The sequence below is a fragment of the Aythya fuligula genome, chromosome Z, assembly GCF_009819795.1.
Source record: "Aythya fuligula isolate bAytFul2 chromosome Z, bAytFul2.pri, whole genome shotgun sequence".
NCBI lineage: Eukaryota > Metazoa > Chordata > Aves > Anseriformes > Anatidae > Aythya > Aythya fuligula.
Window position 1 is genome coordinate 80,471,510 of NC_045593.1, and position 24,329 is coordinate 80,495,838.

The window sequence follows — 24,329 nt, forward strand, 5'->3', positions numbered from 1 at the left end:
ATTTTAAGCAACTAAACAAATCTACAGATTTTAAACTTCAGACACTATGAATTTTGTGATTTTTTTTTTTTTTCCTCAATGTTAGCAAATTCTCATTGCTGCAAAGGAGATTTCGATGTTTAGCACTTGATTTTATTAAATGTTGACGAATTTCTGTGATTCATATGGAAAAGCAATTCTCAGACAGGAAAAACTAACCAGTTTAATATTTAAATGCTGTTTTTCTTTCTGGAACAGTATTGCTGACATCATTGAGCACTACAGAAAAGAACAGATCGTTGAAGGATATTACCTTAAAGATCCTGTTCCAATGCAGGTAAGATTTCATTTCTGAGCATTTGGTGAAGATACTCACCTCCCCTTCATCATCATCAAGCCTGCTTATAGTATAGGACCTGAATTAAAGCAGAGATACCAGTGATATTTAAACAGCATCATCTCTAATTTTCTTTTTTTTTTTTTTTTTTTCAGCTGGTATATTTCTTTTTTTTTTTCTCATGTGTATTCACTTATCAAAGGTAGGAACGTAGTCAACAGAATAATAGTAGGCTCTATCTGTGCTACAAGGTGTTGATCCTCTGCTGTGTGCCCCAGCTCTGCTCCCTGACTGTGCAGTGCTGTGCATTAACCCCATGTGTTAGGAGGAAATCAAAGCAATCTCCAGTCTTTTCTCCCTGAGTTGTTTGTTCTGCTGGAAGAAACTTGTAGATGCAGAAAATCTTGAGTTGCAGGGTTTATTCTGGAACACTCTTGCCCCATCACAAAAGTTCATCCTTTCCTATATTCTCACTAAGCCAAGCATATCAAAGGCAATATTGTCTCATACCATTCATTCTCATAGTTGCCCTGCTGCCATCTATTCTGGTTCTAGCTGTGCTCACTCCCACCTTCTTGCTGTTTCCCAGTCTGCTGCTGGAGTGGAGTGAAAAACAGAGAAGTCCTTGGTGCTGTGCAAACACTGCTTAGCAATATACAAAACACTGGTGCATCATCAGCTGTTTTAGTCACAAATGCAAAACAGCACCATATGAACTGCTATGAAAATAAAGAACTGTCCCCACCAAAGGCAATACATTGTCATAGCTACGTTCTGTTTATAGCTCAGTCATCCTGTAAATGACTCAGGCATTCAGATTTCTCATCTATTTCTCATTTTCTAGTGGTAAGTATCAAAAAATGCAACTTTTATGTTGCATTAGTAGCCTTGCATCTTATTATTTCCATCTTCCCTGTGTTGCTGATAGTCTTGTGTCACTGATGCTCCCCAATGCAGATGTGAATTTGGAGACTAATCCTTGAAGGCTTTGCTAGTGACTTTCCTCATGCTCCATGACTCCTTTTGGGCCATAGTAGTAATTGTATTCATTTTAGTTTTTTTCATATGCACTTAGAGTTCCTTTACTAATAATTTTCTGCATAAGACTTCTGAATAATTTAAAATAACATTAAGTAATGTTCGTGAGTTTTCCTTGTTTGAAAATCTAGTGACTGGTAGTTAATTTTTAGGTTTGGCCATGTATTACCTCCCTTCCACATGCTGCCATGCTCTGTGTTTTTGAAGAAAAAAAGTTGGGAAGTTTTGGTTACTGTTAGTGTGAATCTGATGGGACTTCCTCAATATGGAGGTCACTAAAAAGACATGGTCACTAGATCTGTTTTGTGCTCTGTTCCTTGAGTAGTTACGTTACAGAGATTATCTTGTTCATAAACATCTGGATGTTGTTTCCATTGTAGGTCCTGTTAGTATTACCAAAATATTTTTCATCTTGCCTTTGCTATATTGTTCAGAACCATAGTTCTGACAAATAGATGGGCAGGAAGAAAAGTAGAAATTCAATATCGAGCCAGTTCATTTATCACTTTTTATCTCAACACTGTTCTCACTGCTTGACAGTCTTGTTTTTCATATTTCTTATGGTGAAAGACTTTTTGCTGATCAGCTTGCTAGGTAATGTCAAACTTAGCTTGGCTTTTGGCTGTTCCCATTTGTTAACTTGCTTTTCCAGATCTTACAGTTTTCTGTGTGATTTATCCTTTTTTGTCTCGTGTTTCTGCTTTCTTCTGTTGTATTCTGTTAAGAGTTCTATCCAATTAGAAGACGTGAATTTTAATGAGGTGAATGAGGGTCTGTGCAACTCTGTGGGTGTGTTGGTTTTAATTGAGATGTGTACTGTTCTTGTTGCTTCAGAGTTTGTCCCTGATTACTCTGCCTAAAAAGCCTTGATAGAAGACAGGCGCTAGATAAATCTTTCAGGACTTCCATAAATTTTACAGAAATCACTGTGAAACATGCTGCTTTCTACTTAGTGGGAAAAATACACAGATGTTACCTTATAAAAGCTGGTCTGTATTGATCACTTTTATCATGACTCTGGTCTAATAATTCCACAGAAAATAGTTAAATTACATTTCTAGCAAGAGTATATTACTAAAAATTCATGGGTTTTAATAAAGCAGCGTAGAGAACAGTATTAAAGATTTGTTAGTAAGATGATCTTGGTTGCAGCCTCAGTATGTGATTTTTTTTTATTTTTTTTTTAATGGTGGTTTCTGAGCCTAAAATATGTTTTCTTGTTTACTAGCACCAAGAGCAAGTGCTTAATGATACAGTGGATGGAAAAGAAATCTACAATACAATTCGTCGCAAAACAAAGGATGCTTTTTATAAAAATATTGTCAAGAAAGGCTATCTTTTGAAAAAAAGTGAGTTCTGTTTGGTGTTTTTTTTTTTTAAACAGACCTGGGTACACATACAGTGAATTTAGTGTATAATACTGGTACTACAAAGAACAAAATTAAAGTGGGCAAAATGTTGTAGAATGTATGTAAAGAGTGTTGAAGTTTCTTTCCTTGACTTGCATATGAATAGAAATAGATAATGTTTTCACACTGCATATAGTTTTGTGTGTTGTTTTGGAGTTTTTCATTGTAAAAAAAATCAGAGTACAGCACTACAACTAGACATACCTATCAAAGTTAGCTTTCAAACTAATTTAACAAGATGCATTTCCATGAAAAGTATTTTATATGGAACTCAAAAAAAAATCCTGCAGACAGAATATATTAGCGCTAGAATAGTACAAATCAATTCATTTGTACAGCTCTTTCGTTAGTCCAAGTTAGGTTGTATGTTTTAAATTAAAAAAAGTATTTTTATGTACAAGATATATAACAACATTTTGGAGGATCTAACACTGATACCATCACCATAATGTGCAATGAAAGGATCAAAAGTAGACTGATGTGTTATTTTATATGCCTGAAGAATTGCCACTCAGCAAGTCTTTAAGGTTCTGGAGCAGCTAGTACTTTACAAAGTGTTGATTTTTACTTTTTTTAAATCAACTTTAATGGAAACAAAACAGATCAATAACAAAAGATTTGATGACATAAATGACAGAGACCGCAGCTAGAAGGATAAATTATAGATAGTATTGTAGGTAGAAAGCAAAAAGTGAGGAAAAAGTATGAAGTCAAATATTGCCTAATAATAATAATAATAAAAAAAAAAAAAGGCACAATCATAGATCTTACAAACAGAACAAGGAAAACATCTATTGCGAAGTTTAATTCTGAGGGAAGCTGTACAGGGACATGGCAGAGTGAGGAACTGGATGAGAATGAAGAGAAGTTCAGTTAAATGGGGTAATGATATACTTTAAAAGTGCAAACAGGATTACTGAGCAGGTGTAGAGAGATGCCCATAGCTGCGTATGGAACAACTATAATGAAATCACTCTTCATCCAGCAGACTGTGTGGTAACTGGATGTTAGTCATCGTTTCAAAAACAATACTAGTAGTCATTCATTAAAGCCTGTGGTGGATTTGTGATGATCAAAGCATAATGTTAAGGCTGAACATTTTTCTAAAATGCAAACTTATATGTGACTCATAAGAATTAGTTCCAGAACGTTCTTATCTATCAAAGTTCAGAGAATGTTTTCTCTGAAACAAGGGAACTAGCCAAATTATTGCAGATGGGTGCGTTAGGATACTGTTATAAATTGGTCAAAGTTCATGAATAATTTTCTCATGTCAAGACTTTATTTCTTAATTAAAACTGTTGTAATAAATGAGATCACAGCATCAGGACATTATTTGTAAGCATACAGGGTCTTCCTGCTGATATGAACCAGTTGTCCAGGCAGCTCATATACACTTCCTTAATCCTGTTGAGATTGGTGAAAACATTTAGAGACCCTTTTGCAACTGTACCTGAATTATGACAAGGGTCTAGATTTAGCTACATGTTGCATAATATTGAGTATCTATACTGATAATATACCTGTTGTGATTAGCTATATATTGTTCTTCTGTTTGCAGTTTGACAAAAGCTTACTACTCTGTTCCATTATCTTCATTTATAAAATTTCCATTTTCTTCAGAATACTATATTAACTTCTTGCTTTGCTTTTCTACAGGTAAAGGAAAGAGATGGAAAAACTTGTACTTTATATTAGAGGGAAACGATGCCCAGCTTATTTATTTTGAAAGTGAAAAGCGAGCCACGAAACCCAAAGGACTAATAGACCTTAGTGTGTGTTCCGTCTACGGAGTACATGACAGTTTGTTTGGCAGGTGGGATGCTGGCTTTTGGTTCTTGTATGTGCAGCAGGAGAACTGACTGCTCATTTGAAGCATGTACAATGTATGTGCAATGTGTTGCCAGGGAGCAGGTTGCTTTGACTTGCCTTGTAACTCTTGGTTCATACTTAGTTGCTAGCAAGAGTTCATAAACAGCTTGTAGTTAAAACTTCAGTATTCAGCGTTAAAGCTTTATTGTGAAATGAGGTGTGATAACGATTCAAGCATTCGCATTATTGAATATTAAGTGTAATAATTGCTCAGTGTTTCATCTTCTACACATGAGAAATAGTGAGTGAATGCTCAGGGTTTTAATCTTTTGAATCTAGAATTGACAAGGAATTTGGAATTTTCTTAAATTCCAAAAGGTCTACATTTCTTTGATAGGCAGTTGAAAGCTAACTTGGTTAAGCAGAGTTTGTAAGTGTTTTTGTATTTAAGAATGAGTACTTCTGATAGATCAGACCAACTTTAAAAGTAAGTTAATTCATAAGTCAACATCCTTATAAATTTTTTCAAAAACAAAAACTATACTCAGATAATTTTCAGATCAAATCTTATTTACTCTAATACTTTAGATACAAGTCCACTGACCTCTATTTAAAGCTATATACAAGAAACATGAATGCTTACTCCTACAAGTGTCAGATTAAAAATAATTAAATAGAAATTCTGGTAAAACCCATGTATTATCATTTAATCAAAGGGGATTTGTAGCCAATTTCATGTGATTATTTTTTTTTGAAAAAAAAAAACAAAACAAAAAACTGCCCTTGAACATACATGTTTAAAATTAGTGGTGTTTCTTAAGCTGGAAAGATTTTTGCTCCACCAGGTTTTTTCACTCTTAAATTCTAAAAGCCCATGAAACTAATGGAATGAGGAGCATACATATAAATAAAGTGTAACAGAACAGACAAAAAAAACCCACAACCAACCAAAAAAAAACACTACTACAGAAATGTTCCTCATGTGAGATAGCAATTACAAAGGAAGCTTTGGTGTACATTTTAAAGGAGAAGTTTGTTTAATGGTGACCTTTTCTTAAGCAGCTTCCAAAAACCCCTGTGCTGTTTTTAATATGAAGTTGGAGAGTCAGTGGTACTAAATGTGGGTAGAAGAAGATGCATGGTTGCATCACCTCAGGAAGCTGCTAATAAGGAACTGTAGCTGAGATAAAGTTCCTCCTATACTTTAAGTAGCTGGTATTAGGAGAAGGAAAAAAAGAAAAAAAAAAAAAAAAAAGGAAAACAATACAAACCCTTCTTTTATCATTTTCTCAGAAGTACAGTGAGGTCTGTAGTTTTGCTTGTTTCTTTGGGGGCAGTGATTTAAGTAGCCCCAGCTCTGGTTACATCCTGCTCTCCCCCATCCTTCTGTGGCATGGAGACAAAATGCTGTGTCGGCATTTCACCAGGCACTGAAGTGGATGGAGGAACTGAAGAGTGACATGCCATTGCAAATGAAAAAATAAGATCCTCCTTGTAATGTTGTGTTTAGGACAGCTAAATTCGTTCGAACATAACGTGGAAGTTTGTGAATGAACTGTGCGCTTGCAATAGCTTATAATTTAACAACATAAAGATAGTCTTGATAGTCTTTTTGACAAATGAGTGGGGTTATACAAAATGGCAAGGACACCATGGTTATGTTTAAGGTTTTAGAGTGTGATACATACAAGCCTCTAAAGCATAGCTTAGTGATGTGGTTTAGTGGACTTGTTAGTGTTAGGTCAGAGGTTGGACTAGGTGAACTTTACAGGTCGCTTCCAACCTAGATGCTTCTGTGATTCTGTGACATACGTCAGACGAGTAGTGTGTGCTCCAATACACATTTTATTAGTTTTGAGACCTGTGGAACACAGGATATAGAGGATTCGTTATGTTAGTGCCATTCCCTGAGCTCCCGAAAGAACAAATCTTTAACTTGTCATTAATTGTGGGAACTAATGCTGAACTTCTGCTTGTTTTAAAAAGCCTGTGGGAGTAGTCCTCAACCCAGATAGTTCTCAGATGATTAGTTTTTTGCTTAGACTACAAGATAGTATACGTGCATATTCATTATAAAACATTTTAAAAGTTTCTTAATGCTCAAAACAAAACTAGCTGTACAGAAACACTATTTTCCTAAAATTACATGTGTTCAAACCAAAATATAGTTTTGAAGCATGGGAGAAGTTTTGTTGTTGGAGTCCATCCTGTCTCTCCCTTCTCCGTGGGTGCTGTTGCTAGAGTTGTGCTCACCCCAAGTTGATGCCATGTTCAATGCTCCTTTCAGACAATCAGCAGAAAAATTAGTCCAGTGTAAATGTCATTTTAATTCATTCCAGCTGGAAGGGACCTTCAGAGATCAACCAGTCCAACTGCCTGACCAGTTCAGGGCTGAGCAGAAGTCAAAGCGTGGTACTGAGGGCATTGTCCAAACGCCTCTTGGACAGGCTCAGGGTGCCCAGCACCTTGCTAGGAAGCCTGTTGCAGTGTCTGGCCACCCTCAGGGTAAAGAAAGGCTTCCCGATGCCCAGTCTGAGATTAATAAGTAAAGGTGTCTGTCAATATTATGAAGATTAATAAAACATATCTTTTTGTTTTGTTTATCTTTAAGGCCAAACTGTTTTCAGATAGTAGTTCAGCACTTTAGTGAAGAGCATTACATCTTTTACTTTGCAGGCGAAACTCCAGAACAAGCACAGGTGAGAGCTTTTGTTGGTAAATATAATTTTAAAAGTGATTTGTTTGCCTTGTAGTGTTCAATGATACCACCCTTCTGTAGCAGGAACCAAGTATACCACAAATAGGTAGTGGTTAAGTCTATATTAGCAGGTGTTACAATGCAGTAGTAGGAGATAGATGAGCGAAACTATTGCTGAGAATCCAGCACCTGCCTACCTGTGTTTTTTTCTAGTTTGGACAGGTTCAGGTGCCAAGGACTGAACATCCATTATGTTGTTTAATGTTTTTTGGAGAACATCTCTTCTGTTATAATTCAGTACAGAAAAATAAGTTGCTCTCCAAGTGTTTTCTATATTGGCAAATCAGAGCACAGTGTTTGGGAGTTTTCTTTGAGAGCACTTTCCTGATACACAGTAAAATGTACGTGAGCCCTGTGACCAAAGTCTGTGGAACGACTGCCTTCTGCAGCTATTTTTCCTGTCCATAAATTGATGTTTTTTCATAGCTTTGGGCCCTGATTATTCATGAAAAATAACATTTTCTGTTTTCAGTCAGTATCATTTAGTTTCTACCTCTCTAGCAGTTGGATTTGTCGATTAAGAGTTATAAGACAGGAGCCTAATGCTCTGAAATTCACTTACCAGCAGGAGAGCATATGCAAGATAAAAACAATGTTTTTATTTAATAAGGTCACAGTTCTGATATATACAGGTTCCATCAGGAGTTAAGCTTTGCATGTGATTTAATAGGAATCAAATTAAACCTGTTTAAAACACTTGTAACAGGCTGCTATTCACCAGTGCATTAAGGGTTATATAAATTTAGTATTCTTCCAGTGCTGTAAGCACAGAAAAGCACAAATTTTCCTGTTAATTTATTATAAATTCATGGAAGTTACTGAGATGACATAAGAATATTTCAGTGATGTTTATCATGTAACTCTTAATGTACTATCTTTAGAAGCAGCATGCGGTATAGTAATTGAGAGTACATACATTACGTAATTTTTTACATTAATTTTAATGTAGTTCTGAAGCTTCTGAAACAGAAGCTTCTGTTTCGAGAAGCTCCTGCTTTCTTTACTTTATAACATTGTATATAGAAGACTAGTTTTATTCCTATATTCTGGAAAATATGATGGTTCTCGTGTAATGCAAATAAATATCAAAGCAACCATCCTGTGGGTTATGTGTAGTCTTTAAGTACAAAGCATAAGTGAATGTGAAGGGTGGTACGCTAGTGTCATTGTGTTTGTAGTGGCACATTGTTCTCACTGCTGTAAGTTTTGGCATTTAAGGGGTTAGGTTTTCCTGTTATGAGTGAGTATTAAGGTATACTGTGCATCTAGGAGTTATTCCTGTAAATGTACAGTATTTTGGAGGCCTTTGTTTTTTTTGATCACTACTCCTTACTAGAATAAGAAAAGAAATCCATTAAAACACTGTGCAGTGCAGTTGAAAGCCTTTCCTACCGTGGAAGGTTTAGCAAGCTGAAACCTAACTCAAGCTGAGAAGGGTCTAGTTGAGAAGAGCTGCAGAAGATGATGTTCCAAAGCTAAGACCCTGTACAAAGATCTTCTGTTAGGAACTTTCTTACACTCCTCTGACTTTTTCAGATGTGACCTGGTAAGTTGGCGGTGCCTCTTAGCAGCTTATTCAGTTTAAAAAAAAATGCACAAAGGTTCCATAGTCAGTTTGGTGTTAGATAACCTGTGTGTTTTCTTTATTGAAATGAAATCCATCTATCTGTTCTGCTTTATGCATCCATGAGCAGACAAAAGGGGGGTGTATGGTATACTTATCGTTGTTTAGTGCTGCTGTAGTTTTTGGTTGAAGTATACAAGTACTGTGACTGCAATACAGAAATATTGGAGAGAAAAATCAGAACTATTTGTCTTGTTAACTGGTATTTTCTCTGAAGCAAACAAGTTTTGCTTCATTTTATATGCCCTTTGTAATTTAATGTAATACTACTAGCTTGGAAAATTGACAAAAGTCACGCTGTATAGATCTCATTAGCAATGCTTGGTATTTCCAAAATAGAAAATGGTTTGGATTAGCAAATTCTTTTTGCATTTGCTTGTTAAGGATAAGAATTTTACTTTAACAAATTTGAATACCTTGGAATTGCGTAAAACATTAAGCTAGGGGAATACTTGAGATATTCAACATATCTTTTTAGATGTCTAGCCCATTGCAAGAATCACTGTCTGACTTTGTTTCATTACGCTATTCCACATCCTTCTCTCTCTTAGGACTGGATGAAAGCTCTGCAGATGTTTTGCAGTTTAAGAAAAACCAGTCCAGGAACATCAAATAAACGTCTACGTCAGGTGAAGCTGTGTAGTTAATATGAGTCTTCTAAGGGGAAGGGAGGGGGGAGTGTTTTGTCTCCTTGTGAAATGAAACTGATAAATCTGAGAATTTTCCTTTCAACAAATTCTGCATGTACTTGCTTTTCATTTTAGAGTTATGCAGAACCAGAAACATTTCAACTTTGCTATAACACATGTACACGTAAAGACCAAGTGTTTTAGGGAATCTGCAGATGCTATGCTAAATATTACTGTCTGACCTCATTTGAGTAAAAGTGTAAAGAAGTCAGCATTTGTATCACCTTATTCCTTTAAATTCTCCACATTTTGAGAAGCTTTACAAGAAATTGGCAGACTTATGTATAAACAAAATGCTTGTTTAACTATTCATTTTTGGTAGCAAATACGTGCTGGTCCGTTCTTGTGGCATAGTATCTCACATGGAATTGCTGTCATGGCCAGAATTTCTTACAGATGTAGATGACAAATAGCCATAAATGATTAAGTCTGTAATGAGTGGAGAGTAATGGGAAAATAATTCAAGAATGCCTGATAGTTTTGAATGCTAGGATCACCAAAAGTAATTATTTTAGCAGGCTGTGGAAAAAGAAATAGAATACAATGTTTTTCAGCACACACAATTATTCTGTAGTTAGTATTAAAGAAGATTAAATGCTTCTGAAGGAAAGAACTAATTGACTTCACAGATGAACTGGCAGGTGAAAATTGTGGGCTTGTTTTTTTATTTTTTGCAGTTTGCAAAAGCTAAACAGAGTGGCAATCTGAACTAATTCTGTTCTTCAAAAAACAAAATGTTTATCTCCATACAGGAATACAATAGGAAATAGGTAAAAAGTATGTGTGAGTCATCAAGATGAAAGATTAAAAAAAAATCACACACTTCTATTTCTATCCTAGAGAAATTATGTCAGGGAACATAAAAATGTGAAGAGAAAACAGATCAATTAGTTCGTATCTGCATGTTCTGCAGAGTGTAATGGAAAATAAAATCCTGCTGGTGACTTTTATGGTGTAAGCTGTCTTCAAAGAGAATGTAAAGAAACTAATGTGAATTGTTAAATAATTTTCCTGTAAAGTCATTTGAAATTAGTGGTGCTGAATATTTGAATTTAAATAGAATGTTGACCCAATCAAATGTGGTGATTCCTGTATTTATTATATATATTTGACATCAGCTGGTATCAGTAGTTGTTTGAGTCAGATACGAATTACACGTGTTTCGGAATTTTGTATGGTAGGAGGCAGTTCAAAATATTCTTCAAAGCAATTTTACATAATCTGTTAGGAAAGCACCAAGTACACTATTGTGTTTGCAGTCATCCATCCATGGCTGTTACTCAAAGTGCTGGCTCTTGATTTCAGTAAAATTTTCTCTGCATAGAACAGCTAGTATTTGCAAATCCTAATGTCTCATGGGATGCGTTAAAACATATGGTGCCAGAGATTTGTTTTCAGTAATTATTTGATATTACTGTTACTTTGTCACTGGTATCTCTTAAAGTGTTGTTCCATTACATATGTTCTTTGCTCTCTCTGTCAGGAAATTATAGTTTGGATTCAGTATTTATACGTTAATGTTAAGCTTCCCCATGGAGGAAGAAAGCTTATATTCATTTGTTACGTATTTCTGTTGTAGCAAAAAGAAGTAAATCTTTTGTGTTTTCTTTAGGTCAGCAGTCTTATTTTGCATGTAGAAGAAGCTCATACCCTCCCAGTAAAGCATTTTACTAATCCGTATTGCAACATCTACCTGAACAGTGTCCAGGTAGCAAAAACACATATCAGGGAAGGGCAGAACCCTGTGTGGTCAGAAGAATTTGTTTTTGAGTAAGTCTTACTCTTCTTGAATTACCAAGTTTCACTTGTAAGATGCATTGCATTTATATTTTTTAACACTGTGTTGTCTGTTGTGTATGCTTTTTAAAAAAGTTGTATGTGTGGTTATACAACAGAAAAATTTTAATCATAAATGCATGGGCTGAATTTTCTGTAGGTATCTAAATATCTTCGTTAATGTAAGTGTGCATCTTTGGCTGTAAATGAGAATTCAGGATTGGATTGAGTTTAGAATAAGGTTAAATGCCAGCCAAGTATAGTATTAATTGAGGCTTTCTGTCTTTTCTCCTAGTGATCTTTCATCTGATATTAATAGATTTGAGATAAGTCTTAGTAACAAAACAAAGAAAAGTAAAGATCCAGATATATGTAAGTATTTTTCTGTAAAAGTTGCATATGTATTGCAGCAATGGATTCTTTGTGCAGTTTTCATTACTCTTGTAATTGTCACAAGAGAATTACATTTATTTTTTCACTTACCACACGACTGTATTTGTATGTTTTGGATGTTTCTTACTGGGTTTGCATTAATGTTTTTTACAGTGAAAGCTTCCATGTTTTCAGTAATAAAATGCACAGTAATCCAGTCCTATGTATTTCATGGCTTTCATAGTTCTTTGCTGGAATAGCTATTATGTTATACGATGACTGTGCCTACCCAAAAGCAAGGGGAAAAAGTCTGCTTTTTAAGTACTGTCTCACTGAGCTAATTTCTGGGATCTGTTTGAAGTATGAGTGTATGGGACTCTTTCTCTGTTTAATTTTTTGTTGCTCCCAGTGAAAAAGGAAAGGGAGGAAAATGGTACTTTAATCATTTAAAAAAAAATAATTAAAAAAATCACCACCTTGAGAGTCACTGGAACAAACTTTGCCTGGTATTCTTTGTTTTACCCCATCTGTGTACTTTCATTGTTCTGCTTCTGGGCTTAATTTATATTTTTATTTTTTAAATTTATATTTTATATTAATTTATATTTTATATTAATTTATATTTTCTTACACCTTCTACAGGAGTTCACAAGAATTTGCTTTTTTTTTTTTTTGTTACCTAGACAGCTGCTTCTTCAGCACTTGTTTTGTTTCTATTCCAGCAATTTAATAGGAAGCTGGTAGGCCCAGAAAAGAAAGGGCTCAATCTGAAGAATGTATTCTGAGCTTATTATATATACGCGTGTGTGTGTGTGTATATATAATTTGTGTATATATATATAAATTATATATTTACAAATTACATATATGTAATTATATTATATGTATATACTATATATACATATTTTATGTATATGTAATATATAATTTGTATATATAAAATATATATTATATATGCATATATATATATATTGTTTTATATATTGTTCAAGTTTGGTTCCCTTCCCACACAGTGTGTTTTAGGCTTTTTCTTCTATTCAAAGTATCTTTGTTTGCTGATGTACCCATTCTGTAGCAGCATCAGCCCCCACCTCCTCCTTGCTATGCACACATCCTCAGCCTGTTTGAAGAATTTTTCGTTTCCACTGTATTCAGACCTGTCTGTCTGAAAGCCTGGCAGAATATTTATAATCTATTGGAAATGTTTTCGGTTTATGTATATTGTGTTACTGGCCTGGTTTTTTTATGCCTTGTTGATAATTTTGTGATTTTTTCAGAGAAGAGATATGTAGAGAAGAGATTGTAGCTGTGACCAAAGTAGAAGAATTACTACTCAGATTGAATGCTCTTGGAGCACCTCATTCAATTCCAAAACTTTGCCCTTCCTCTGACTAGAAAAATTCTTGCATACCTGGAGGAAAAAGATAGATTTCTTCTGACAGACAAAAGGGCTCTAGTTGCTGTTTTGAGCATGTGATTGCACTGTTACTATATTCATTTGAGCTAGAAAAGAAATTAGCTACCTGAACCATGTTGTTAGTAAAACAAGAACCTTTACCAGGGTAGTTTGTGAATGGAATGCTTAAGCAATTTCTTTAGAATTGTTTTTTGCAGTTTGCTTCTCTCAGTCCAGGTTAGGAAGATTGTGTTGACTTCAAATGCATCCAGCTGCCAGGGAGGTGATGGGTGCCTTACTGACAGAGTTACTTGACAGTTACTGTTACGCGCACTCTTAGTGCATAACTCAACCCTAATTTCATTTTGAGGGAAAAAGGAAAAATTCAACTCAAGTGGAATTAACATATATCTCTGCCCTGTTAAATATTTGAAATAAAATGGAGGGAAAAAAATGAGCTAAAACAGACCTAGATATCTTGCCTGAATAACTCCTGAACTCTCCAAAAGCAGGATAACTAGTTGCTTTCGTGAACATTCAGCTTTTCAAATAGTTACTAAATGTGGATTGCTCTGAAATGGGAGTCATGTGAGGCTGGTACTGTAATCTTCCCCGTTATTTAAGTCATCTTTTCTGCTAGCTGCTTCTGTCATATGTACAGATTAAGGTCCTGAAAATCTGGTATGGATCTCACTGCTTTATTTCTTCATCATAACACAGAAATAAATACTAAAATAAGAGCAAGAAGGCTGGTTCTTCATTACTTTAAAATGCTTACTGAGCTCTCAAGTTTTTGACTTTGATGTTTGTCTGTTATAAATAATCCATAATTATTTTAGTCTTCTTGCTTTTAAAAACTATTTCAAGTATACAGAAATGATACTAAGAAGTTTATTAATTCTGTTCAGTTTTTCTTTATTTCTCTCAGAAAGAGAAACTGGTAATTTGCATAAGGATTTGTTCAAATGAATACATATAAACATCTTAAAAAAGAGAAAACGCAACAAAGCCATAGACCGTACTCCATCTGCTGCTACTGAGAACTGGAATGCGAGCTCTGGTCTAGTTTTTGTACTAGCACAGTTGGTTCATTTAAATTAGTTAATGGTGAAAAAGAAACGTTTTTGAAAAAGAAACATTTTTGTAATGGAGGGGGTCAACACAGGCAGGCAAGTCTGTAGAGCAAAATAATAGCTTAGGTTTTTCCTTTCAGGCAGAGTTTTTATTTACAGTAGTGCCACAGCTTGTTTTTGAAGGTGCTAGTTTAGATTATGCAACTGTCAGGAGAAAAAAGGATCACTGTGGTGCATGCTTGACGGTTCTGTGGCCCTGGGAAGTCAGCCTACTAGTACTGGCTAGAGACTTGCTGCCTTCCCTCCCTAATTTCCAGGCAATGTTACAGTTATGAATGCTCCTAGTCACAGGAAAGAAGGAAAGAATCAGATTATTCTAGATCTTGTATCTCACCGTCCCCATCGGTGAGAAGTACATGCCATGTTTGTGAGCAAAGCAAGAAAACACATTACTTATTTGTGGGTGTATAGCACCTTTGCTGGGAAGAAATATTCTAGGAAAGTTGGTTGATAGGATTGTGGTCCCATCCACACTGGTGATAAGTAACAGATGATAAACTGTTTTTCACACTGCTCAGCTGACCTGAATGCATTATCTTACATCAGTTTATCAGCTCCAGAGAATGTGAAATAGGCAAATGGCATGTCCTGAATTCAGCATTATAAATATGATGATATTCTGTTCCAGTATTAAATGATAACCTGATTGCACCTGTTGCAACACTGAGGCAATAGAAAGTCTGCTGGAATTGTCAACAATTTCTGAAGGGCCATGTTATGTATAGGCTTTGCAGAATTGTGAAAAATCAAAGACTGTTTGCTTGGGGGTATTTTAATATGAGAAACTTAAGTAGTGTCTCTATAAGAATAAATAATAAAAAGTAACAGAGTGGTCAGGGAGCAGGCCTGACAGTAATATCAGCCCAAAGCTGGAAAAACAACAACACAGTGAATTCTGAACACTTTATAAGCTTTTATTTTCAGACTACTACCAGGAATTACAGGGTAGCACTTTCTTTACCCTCTACATGGGTGTTAAAAAAGAAAATTGTTAATATCCAGTGTCATTTTTGATTGTATATTTATACATTACTTACAGAACAGCACCTTGTACTTACTTCCACTTCAGTTCACAGGAATATTTTAAACCAATGAATAGAGAACTTGCTAATATATTGGTGGCAGAAATCTTGATTACTGTTATTAATACTCTTGCTGAAATGAGATGGGATGTGACAAAAATACAGTTTTATTCTATACTAACACTGTTTTGCTGGTGATAACTTAACTGAAAAATGCTTTTTTCCTTAAGTGTTTATGCGTTGCCAACTAAGCCGATTGCAAAAAGGACATGCAACAGATGAGTGGTTTCAACTCAGTTCCCACGTACCATTAAAGGGTATTGAGCCAGGATCTTTGCGTGTTCGAGCACGGTATTCTATGGAGAAAATCATGCCAGAAGAGGAATACAGTGAGTTTAAAGAGGTATAAAATTATTTAACTTTCCTTAGTTCACCAGTCAAAACTCGCTTTGTCTGTTTGAGACAGATTTCAGTAACACAGGTTGACATCATTATATTTGTAGTGACTTCTGTTTCTCTATAGATGTATGATACCAGTTTCTTCAAAAACTGTTATAATATTCAGAAACTTCTAACATATAAAATTACGTTTTTCTTCCAGCTTATACTCCAGAAGGAGCTTCATGTAGTCTATGCCTTATCACACGTTTGTGGACAGGACAGAACACTGTTGGCTGGCATTTTATTGAAGATTTTTCTTCATGAAAAGCTTGAGTCCTTGTTGTTACGAACACTAAATGACAGGGAAATAAGCATGGAAGGTATTGTACTAACTACACTAAAGTTTACTGAAACTGTGGGCGGGTAGGGAGGGAAGGGCTCTGGTGCCTTCTGTTTTTCTGTATTTGCGACACACATAGAAATGTAAACACCAGTTATTTTCACTGCTCTGTCTCCTTTCTCAGCCTTTCACTTTTTTTCTTTTAGATGAAGCTACTACCTTGTTTCGTGCCACCACTTTAGCAAGTACACTCATGGAGCAGTACATGAAAGCCACAGCAACACGTTTTGTTCACCATGCACTGAAAGACTCTATATTAAAGATAATGGAGAGCAAGCAGTCCTGTGAGGTGATACCTTGAACTATGTTTTTAAACATCTTGGTTTATTGACACAATTATCTACAGACTGTTAGACATTGTGTTTGCATTAAATATTAGCTTTAGAAACACTTATCGATCTCTCAGAGCTAAATTTAATTTATATGATTAATACAGGGACTGAATTCATTAAGAGTTTTTCTAGATGTTAGCTTGAGCAACATTCATAGTACTAATTTTTAAGTTTAATTCATTTTTTAATTTCTTTAATTTCTTTAAATTACATTTTCTACAGAACAAAAATGTAGGTTGCTCTGCAGCAGTTACTCAATGGCTTGTCCTAAGTAACGTATAGTAAGCTCAGGATGTAGAAGTCAGAACGTGGGGGATTGAACTAGATGATCTTTCAATGTCCCTTCCAGTCCCTAACATCCTGTGATTCTATTATGATTTTTGACTCTGTGATGTTGGAGTCGAAAGTAACAAGGCACTCTGTGGCTTGTTACTGATCTTACAGGTTGTTTTTTTATAAGTGTCTCTCCTAACTCCTGTGTTTTACTCTAGCTGAATTGTGGGAAAGGATGGGAGTCCTCAGTAATTTGAATTAAAAGATGCAAAAGGTCATGTAGACGGATTGTACTGAATGAGCTATTAAAAGCATAGCACAGTGGAATTATTGCTTCTCATGTGCTTGCTAGCCATTGAATCAGATTTTTGAGTTCTGTAGGAGTCTTGACATTTGTACAGCAGCAGAATATTTAATTTAGTTTGAAGTAGTATTACGTGTAATATTATGAAACTTACATAGGTAGCACTAGTTAGGAGAGGGAGCTTAATCTTTTTCTTTTTTGGTTTTAGTTAAATCCTTCAAAACTAGAAAAAAATGAAGATGTAAACACTAATTTGGCACATCTACTCAGTATACTTTCAGAATTGGTGGAGAAAATATTCATGGCTGCAGAGATACTGCCTCCGTAAGTTGGAGTTTTCTGTTAGATTTGCATTTGAAAATTCCCGTTTGGTGATTATGTTGCACATTAAAATTGTTTTCTTACTGGTTCATCTTCTGCTAATCAGTCACGAGACTAATATCTTTAGGGTGGCTGTATATACAGAGGAATATAGATGAATTAAAAAATAATCCTTTCTGAAATAAATAGTACTTTTTTAGCAAAACTCCTTGGCTAACATGTATGTGCTTTTCTTTGAAGGAGAAGCTACTAGGTCCAAGAGGTCAGGGAAAGAAGAAGAATAAAAATAATCAGTATCATATTTCCTCAGAGGTAGAAGACAGTACAAGTTAGGAGACAATTGTGTCTAGTCGATCACAAATTGTCTAGTCCTTTTCCACTAGGAAAGCAAAATGGAACTACTTACACCATACTCAAAATACAAGTGGGTAGTAGTAGAGTGATACCTGTTATGATTACTTCTGTCTAACAGGGATATGGAGAAGTTACTTTTATTTCTTCTTCAAAGTGATAAAATAACTTGTGCTCATATTTTAGACTTGAACCATCTAATAAAGAGTGGATATTACTGTTTTCTCTTACTGTATTATCAGCTTTTAAAGTAAACAAAATCCTCAAATTTGAGATGGCAGAGTAGCACAGAAGTGTTTAGTTTATGGTAGTGCCGACGAGGTTAAAAGTTGCACTCCTTTTAATTATATGGTGCGGCTCCCAACACTGGTGAAAAATGCCACAATTTTCCCATTTTTTGATGGGAGAGGAGAATTGCTGTGGTTGCTTAGGTGCTTCTAAAAACCTAACCCTTATTTATGGAAAGAAAAGTTTTTAGTTAAAAAGAGCAAAATTTAAAAAATAAAAAATAAAAAATAAATTTGGTATTTTTTAAAAGGAAATACTGCTTAAGCAACAGGCCATAAATGGTTGTAAAACGTTTAATGCACATCTAAATAATCCCAGATTCTTATCTGCATGAATAGAATTGTATATTAATGAAGGCCTTTCTCTGATTTGTAAACCCTTTCAACATACAAATATAAATGGACTTTTTACAAATGTATGAACTTATAAATTAACTCTTAAATTTAAAATTGTAAAAATGATGTCTAAATTACAAAATTAGAGCTGGTAAGTTCTGCATCAAGTAGGAGGTTTGATTATAGCCTTTCTCAGCAGCTTTTTTGATGCTCTGTGTTTAATGGAATGAGTAATTAGCTATTATTTTTAATTAGCTATTATTTTTGCAGGACGTTAAGATATATCTATGGGTGCTTGCAGAAGTCTGTTCAAAGCAAGTGGCCAGCTAATACCACCATGAGAACCAGAGTTGTTAGGTAAGTTACTTAACGCTTTATGTTGAAAGTAATCTTCTAAAGTCTTGTTAATGATATGCTTCAGTGTGCTTATCTATTTTTCTTTTGGTGACAGAACTTTATAATACTATTTTAAATATTGCTATCTATGATACTGATATGATATTTATGATACTGAGACATGATATCCCAATTAAGGATTAAGAGCTTGCTAGATTCTTAACCGTGTTCATAGAACTTTGACAGAGTAAGATGTTGTAGTACAGAGGTCAGGATAGCTTTACTTAATAGTTTCGAGCTAACTTATATTTTGTGAAGCTTTACAACTAAAATAATGATTCCCTTTTTAATTCTGTGAAGGAAAAACTTCACTTAAAGCGGTAGTTAACTTTTATGAGGATAATATACTTCAAATACCTGTAGAGAGCAGTGACCTCTGAAGATTGCATTCCGATCTCATGCCATCTGGGAAGACCATGCCTTACTGCCTATTTCTTACGTAGTGTTGATTGCTGGAGAAATCTCACACAGGTTAAGATAAATACTCCTTACAATGCAGACCCAACGTGGTAAGGAATCTAACACCTTCTCATAAAGCCCATTGAACTGTCGTTAGATTTCACTGAAGTACTGTCTGCAATATAGAGTTCTCTGCATCGGAGGAGGCTCCCAGTTGCTGGTGCTGTGTTGCTAATGCTAATCACTCCTGTCAACACTGTTTTCTGAAAACAAATAATTCTATATTGTAAGATTTTACGTCCATTTCTCTGCTCCCATTCGGTCATGTTGTAACATTCCCAAGCTCCCGTAAAAATGATGCAAGAGGATGCTCAACCTGGCTCCTCTGATCTCACGCTGTGCACAAAAATTCCAATCCACATTTGTAATCCAAAGCAATATACGAGTTCTTCCTCAAACACCTTCCGTTGCCAGTGCCAGTCCAATTAAAATGTCTGACAAAGATGTGATCTTGGCAATGGTTTTCAAAATGTTACTGGTTTGAGGTTATCAGACACATCTTTTTTTATCTCCCCCAAACATCTGGCAGTCGTACCAGTTGCTGAGGTTGGATTCCCTCCAGCTGGAGTTTTTCAGAGGATTTGTCTTTGGGCCTTGTTTATCATTTCAATATTAAAAGCCACAGTTCATGTCAACCAGGGTGCTGCGCTGGATCTTGCCCTTCAAATTAGGGCTGCTCATGTTATAAGAGCCCTCTTGTTTTCAGGGGATAACACATTGCAGGGCTGTAGAGCTCAGCGGTGGATATATAACACCTTTGTGTTCCACCCCAGCTCCAGAAAAATATGTGGCTTTCCTTACGCGGACACAGTTCATGTTTAGTGTTTTCTACAGGTCTCCGCCCAACGCTATAAATATCGGGTCACTTTCTGGTGTGACCTTAGTCTTCACAAGGTGGTACTTGTGACTTAATCACTAGAGTTTTGCAGCCTTCGGTGAAGACTGTCATGTTTTATTGCACTGATTATGGTGAACAAATGCTTAGAGTATTCAGACATGTGGACAGTTTTTAGATATCTGGGTAGCTTCCCTGGTAACTCAGACTGTGCTGGCATTTCTCTCTGATTGTAAAAATCACATATAGATACTGATTCATTAATTTAGGCAAGGTAAGAAGCACCAAATCTTCTGGATCAGCAAGGTCCATCCTTTCTGATTGTACCTCAGTGGCCGTCAGCTTCAGGTTTTTTTTTTTTTTTTTAAAAAAAAAAAAAAAAGTGTTATGACTTCAAAATTAGGTACTTCTTAATAGGATTAAATTCATGCCACAGAATTCTTATTATTTTTTTGCTTCACAAAGGGCTAGAACTATTGTCTTTGTTAATGCTTTGTTACTGCTGTAGTGAAGAACAGTCTGGTGATAGTGTCCAAGCAGTCCAAACAAAATGAAGGATGGCATAGATTGTCTTAGCTGGTCTGTATATCTCTTCCTTGTGCAGCAGTTAGGCAGGGTTGAGGTTGCCATGAGCTGGGTGTTTTCTACTTCTGCTATTAAGAAAGTTAGATTTCTGTCATGCTACTGAAGGTCGTTTTGCCCTTCTGTTGAGTGAGTTCCTAGCTCTGCAAACAGACTGCTTTTTCTAGCATTTCGATGGCAGCAGTTACTTCTGGAAGGAAGGTAGATCCCTTACTGTTTGTTCTTCTGCTGCAACATGCTGTCATCAGGATATAGGTTGGTTTAAGCTGATTATAAGGCTGTGTTGCTGCCGAAAGAGAGGTTCCCTTCCGCCCACGCAGCCCTGTGCTCCTTACATTGGTTGGTGCAGTGGGCGGCTGCAGGATGAACGCCCTCTGTGATGCACAGCAAAAAGCCTCCGGAAGGCAGGAGAGCTGGGAGAGCAGGGGCCTTTCCTTTCTGAAGTCAGCGTGGACTTCGATCAGCTTCAGTATGACTTCGCAGTTAAGTTCTTCCCAGGCTGTTTCAGCAGTTCGCCTTAATTGGGAAATCAATATGTCTGTTCTTTCGTTTTTTATCATAGATGAAGTCATATCAGTGTTCCTGACTAACGAACGTGTTCACAGAGTGCAGGCTGGTTGGTTGTTGTCTGTCTTAAGAAGACTTTCACATTAACTTGAATCCTTAAAGACTGCACAGTTTTACATTAATACTCTAACTTTATTATTGAACAAAATACGATTTTCTTCCCATTTCAGTGGCTTTGTTTTTCTTCGACTGATTTGTCCTGCTATCCTGAACCCAAGGATGTTTAATATCATCTCAGGTGACTATATGCTTCAGATCGAATTCATGCTTTGTGTAGTAGTAGACATGAGTTTACTTTAGCAACTAATGTAGAAAATGATGCTTTTTGAACAGTGTCCAAACTCGTGTTATCCACATCACTTATGACTTCTCCCTAACTGTGAGCTTTTCACCCTCAAAGGTTAGAAGGTGCTTGTTCTAAACTGCAGAACATGTGCTGTTGTATTTAATAATACAGTGTAGTGCTATAGTCTAGCACCGTGCGATATTCTATCAGCGTGGAAAAGTTAAGCATGAGATCTTCACACCTTGTTTTGAATGCAATGTCAAAGTTTATGGATGAACTTCTGCAGTATCTCTGAAATGAACAAGATCTATAGAGTTGAAAGTGTGTCTGCAAAGCCTGGAATATATTTGAGGAACCAGAAAATCATTCTTGAATAACCCGTTTGAACCTGCTGCTTAGATAGCTTCCAGACATTGTACAAGTCTTTGACTGTACTTAATGACTCAAAGTAATCTCAAATCAGGAATTTTAAACATGAGAGAGAGGGGTAACATTTATAAGGGGTGGGTTGGTATGGACTCAAGACAGTAATCTCGTTTGGCTTAAAGGCCACGTGTAAGGGTTCCCATGGATATGCCCAAGTGAATGTTCTCACTGTGTAGTTAACCTATTTTTTTGCCGCTGTTTTGGTAGAGTGCATCTGTAGCAGTAACAAAAACGGCGATGGGGAACATTCCTGTTTGCCAGAGCAGGATTGCAGAACTGGTCTGCGGCACGGTGCTGCCTGGTGCTGAATTTCTTGTGTGGGAGGAAGAAAGGAAAAGCATAAACTACCAAAGAGAAAACTCTATTATGAAAACTTAAATTCAGAAGTCTGACTTGTATAGTTTTCTAAGTCAGTCTTCTAAGTTTATACTTTCTAAGTCAGACTTCTGAAAATTTAAATTCAAAAGTCTGACTTAGAAGTTCAAGTATGTTATACCCATCTTTGTTACCCTTTTTTTTTTTTTTTTTTTTAGATGAAGATCACACCAAACTAGAGGGTACTTGGTTAACACTAGCCATTGCTCTTCCTCCTTCCCTCCCTAACAGTTTCCTGATTTTACTACAAAAATGCTGATTTGGAAACACAAAATCGGAAGTCTGATTCAGAAAAACTCCTTTTCTTCTTTTGTAAACAGTTTTTCAGACCATGTAGCATGTTTCCTGTTCTATACTTTATACTAAATGAGAAGGACTGTGTCAAACTGAAAGTTCCTTTCTCACTCTGTAATCATTTCCACACGTGCTTTGGAGAAAACATTTAAGAAACATGGCCTGCTTCACACACAGTGATCCTTAGCATTTTATTATCTTAAGATAATTTGCAAGATAGGTCCCTCCTGACCTGGGCTACAAATGAGACCGCTGCATCTATATGTATTAAAAGTTATCAATCAATTTCTGCAATCCCATTTAAGCTCACCTTGCTACAGTCCTCTGCATAAGTTCTGCTAATATTCTTGATTATTGTCAAGGTAAATTTACACACCCTGTGTAGGGCTTTTAGTGCTGTTCAGAAAATAATAATAGAAAGGTTGACACTCCTTTTGGAGCAAGGCTTCCAACATACACATTCTTCCCATAATGAGAAACAAGTATCCTGAAGGCTGTGTGTATTGAGCATGGTTCAGTTTCAGCAGAAATCATATCACCTGAGTAACTGCTTAAAAAAAAACACCTTTGTTTCAAAATTCAGCTCCTTTGGTTCAAACATATTTGAGTTGTGTGAAACAACTTCTTTTGAAACACTTCTTTTGACCAGTTCTGCTGGTCTAGAACTGGGCTTCAGTGGAGTGCAAGGGGAAGGGGAAGGACAGAGAACAAAAGGCAGAGATGGACAATGAACAGTATATAGCATTCTTACAAATAACTACAAAATTTAGAGTCTATATAATAACTATGCCACTTTTGGAAAAAATTCAAAACTGTCTTTTGACCAGACCATTTACTGTAATTTGGGGGAATTTAACAGTCCTCCTGCTGTCACTTGTCGGAAAAGGAAATTCTAACTGACTGCAAGGTTAATGTGAAGTGCTAAGCGCAGTGTTAAGTACAGGAAGGAAGTACACTGCCATGGAAATACAAGCCAGGATTGCATGTCATGGTTATTCTATATTCCCAGTGCTAGTAACTCGAAGTATAACTGGTAAAACACTTAAGAGCCTGCTTAGGTGGGTATAAACAAATATGGAGAAAGGTACACCATTTTTAGTATTTTACTTTTGCAAGTAATCTTCCTTTCACCGGAACTGTTTAATATTTGTGAAAATGGTTCTCGCTACTTCACAGAACTCCTGTTAAACAACACTTCATTTTGCCTACTTCTGTGTACAGCTAGTAGCAAAATCAGATGTTCTTACTTATTTTTTGGACATAAAACTTAAATTGCTTTAGTAATTACTTCACCAAGTGATATTTTCCACATGCTGATCTGTTACAACATTGAAAGCATTTAAATCTGCAAATACAAATTGAAGAAGAGTTTGCTTTTGTGTGACTGCTGGTAGTCTTAAGTGCAATGGCCAATAACTCTACTTTGTATTCCTGTCAGATTCTCCTTCCCCTACTGCTGCAAGAACGCTGACGCTGGTCGCCAAGTCTGTGCAGAATTTAGCAAATTTGGTTGAATTTGGAGCTAAGGTAAATATTATACATGGACAGAACAGCCTGGAATTGCTTTTCTGATATGTTTCAATGTTCCTGCTTTATACGGGCAAAAACCTGCTTTTGTTTTCTTATGCGAAGTCTGAAACCTGACCTGTTTGTCATCACCAGCATAGAGGCTTTGTTCCTGCACTTCTTGTGTCTTCTTCATTTGGAACTGAACAGGATGTTGATCTGAACTAGAGCAATAGCAGTCTGGCCAAATTGTGAAGTGGAGGCCCACTATTT

The 24,329-nt window shown here is 35.9% G+C and overlaps 1 protein-coding gene across 1 annotated transcript in view; it reads left to right on the top strand.

Annotated features, from left to right (window-relative positions):
* The window catches only part of RASA1 (RAS p21 protein activator 1), a 46,343-nt gene that overhangs the window by 17,059 nt on the left and 4,955 nt on the right, over positions 1–24,329 (top strand). Inside the window, exons 9-22 of the mRNA XM_032205466.1 lie at positions 238–316; positions 2,583–2,703; positions 4,423–4,579; positions 7,187–7,274; positions 9,509–9,586; positions 11,259–11,416; positions 11,718–11,794; positions 15,576–15,748; positions 15,947–16,106; positions 16,273–16,415; positions 17,244–17,359; positions 18,601–18,687; positions 21,340–21,407; positions 23,989–24,077. Coding sequence (XP_032061357.1) covers positions 238–316; positions 2,583–2,703; positions 4,423–4,579; positions 7,187–7,274; positions 9,509–9,586; positions 11,259–11,416; positions 11,718–11,794; positions 15,576–15,748; positions 15,947–16,106; positions 16,273–16,415; positions 17,244–17,359; positions 18,601–18,687; positions 21,340–21,407; positions 23,989–24,077 — 1,594 coding nt within the window. The remainder of the gene's footprint in view (positions 1–237; positions 317–2,582; positions 2,704–4,422; positions 4,580–7,186; positions 7,275–9,508; positions 9,587–11,258; positions 11,417–11,717; positions 11,795–15,575; positions 15,749–15,946; positions 16,107–16,272; positions 16,416–17,243; positions 17,360–18,600; positions 18,688–21,339; positions 21,408–23,988; positions 24,078–24,329) is intronic.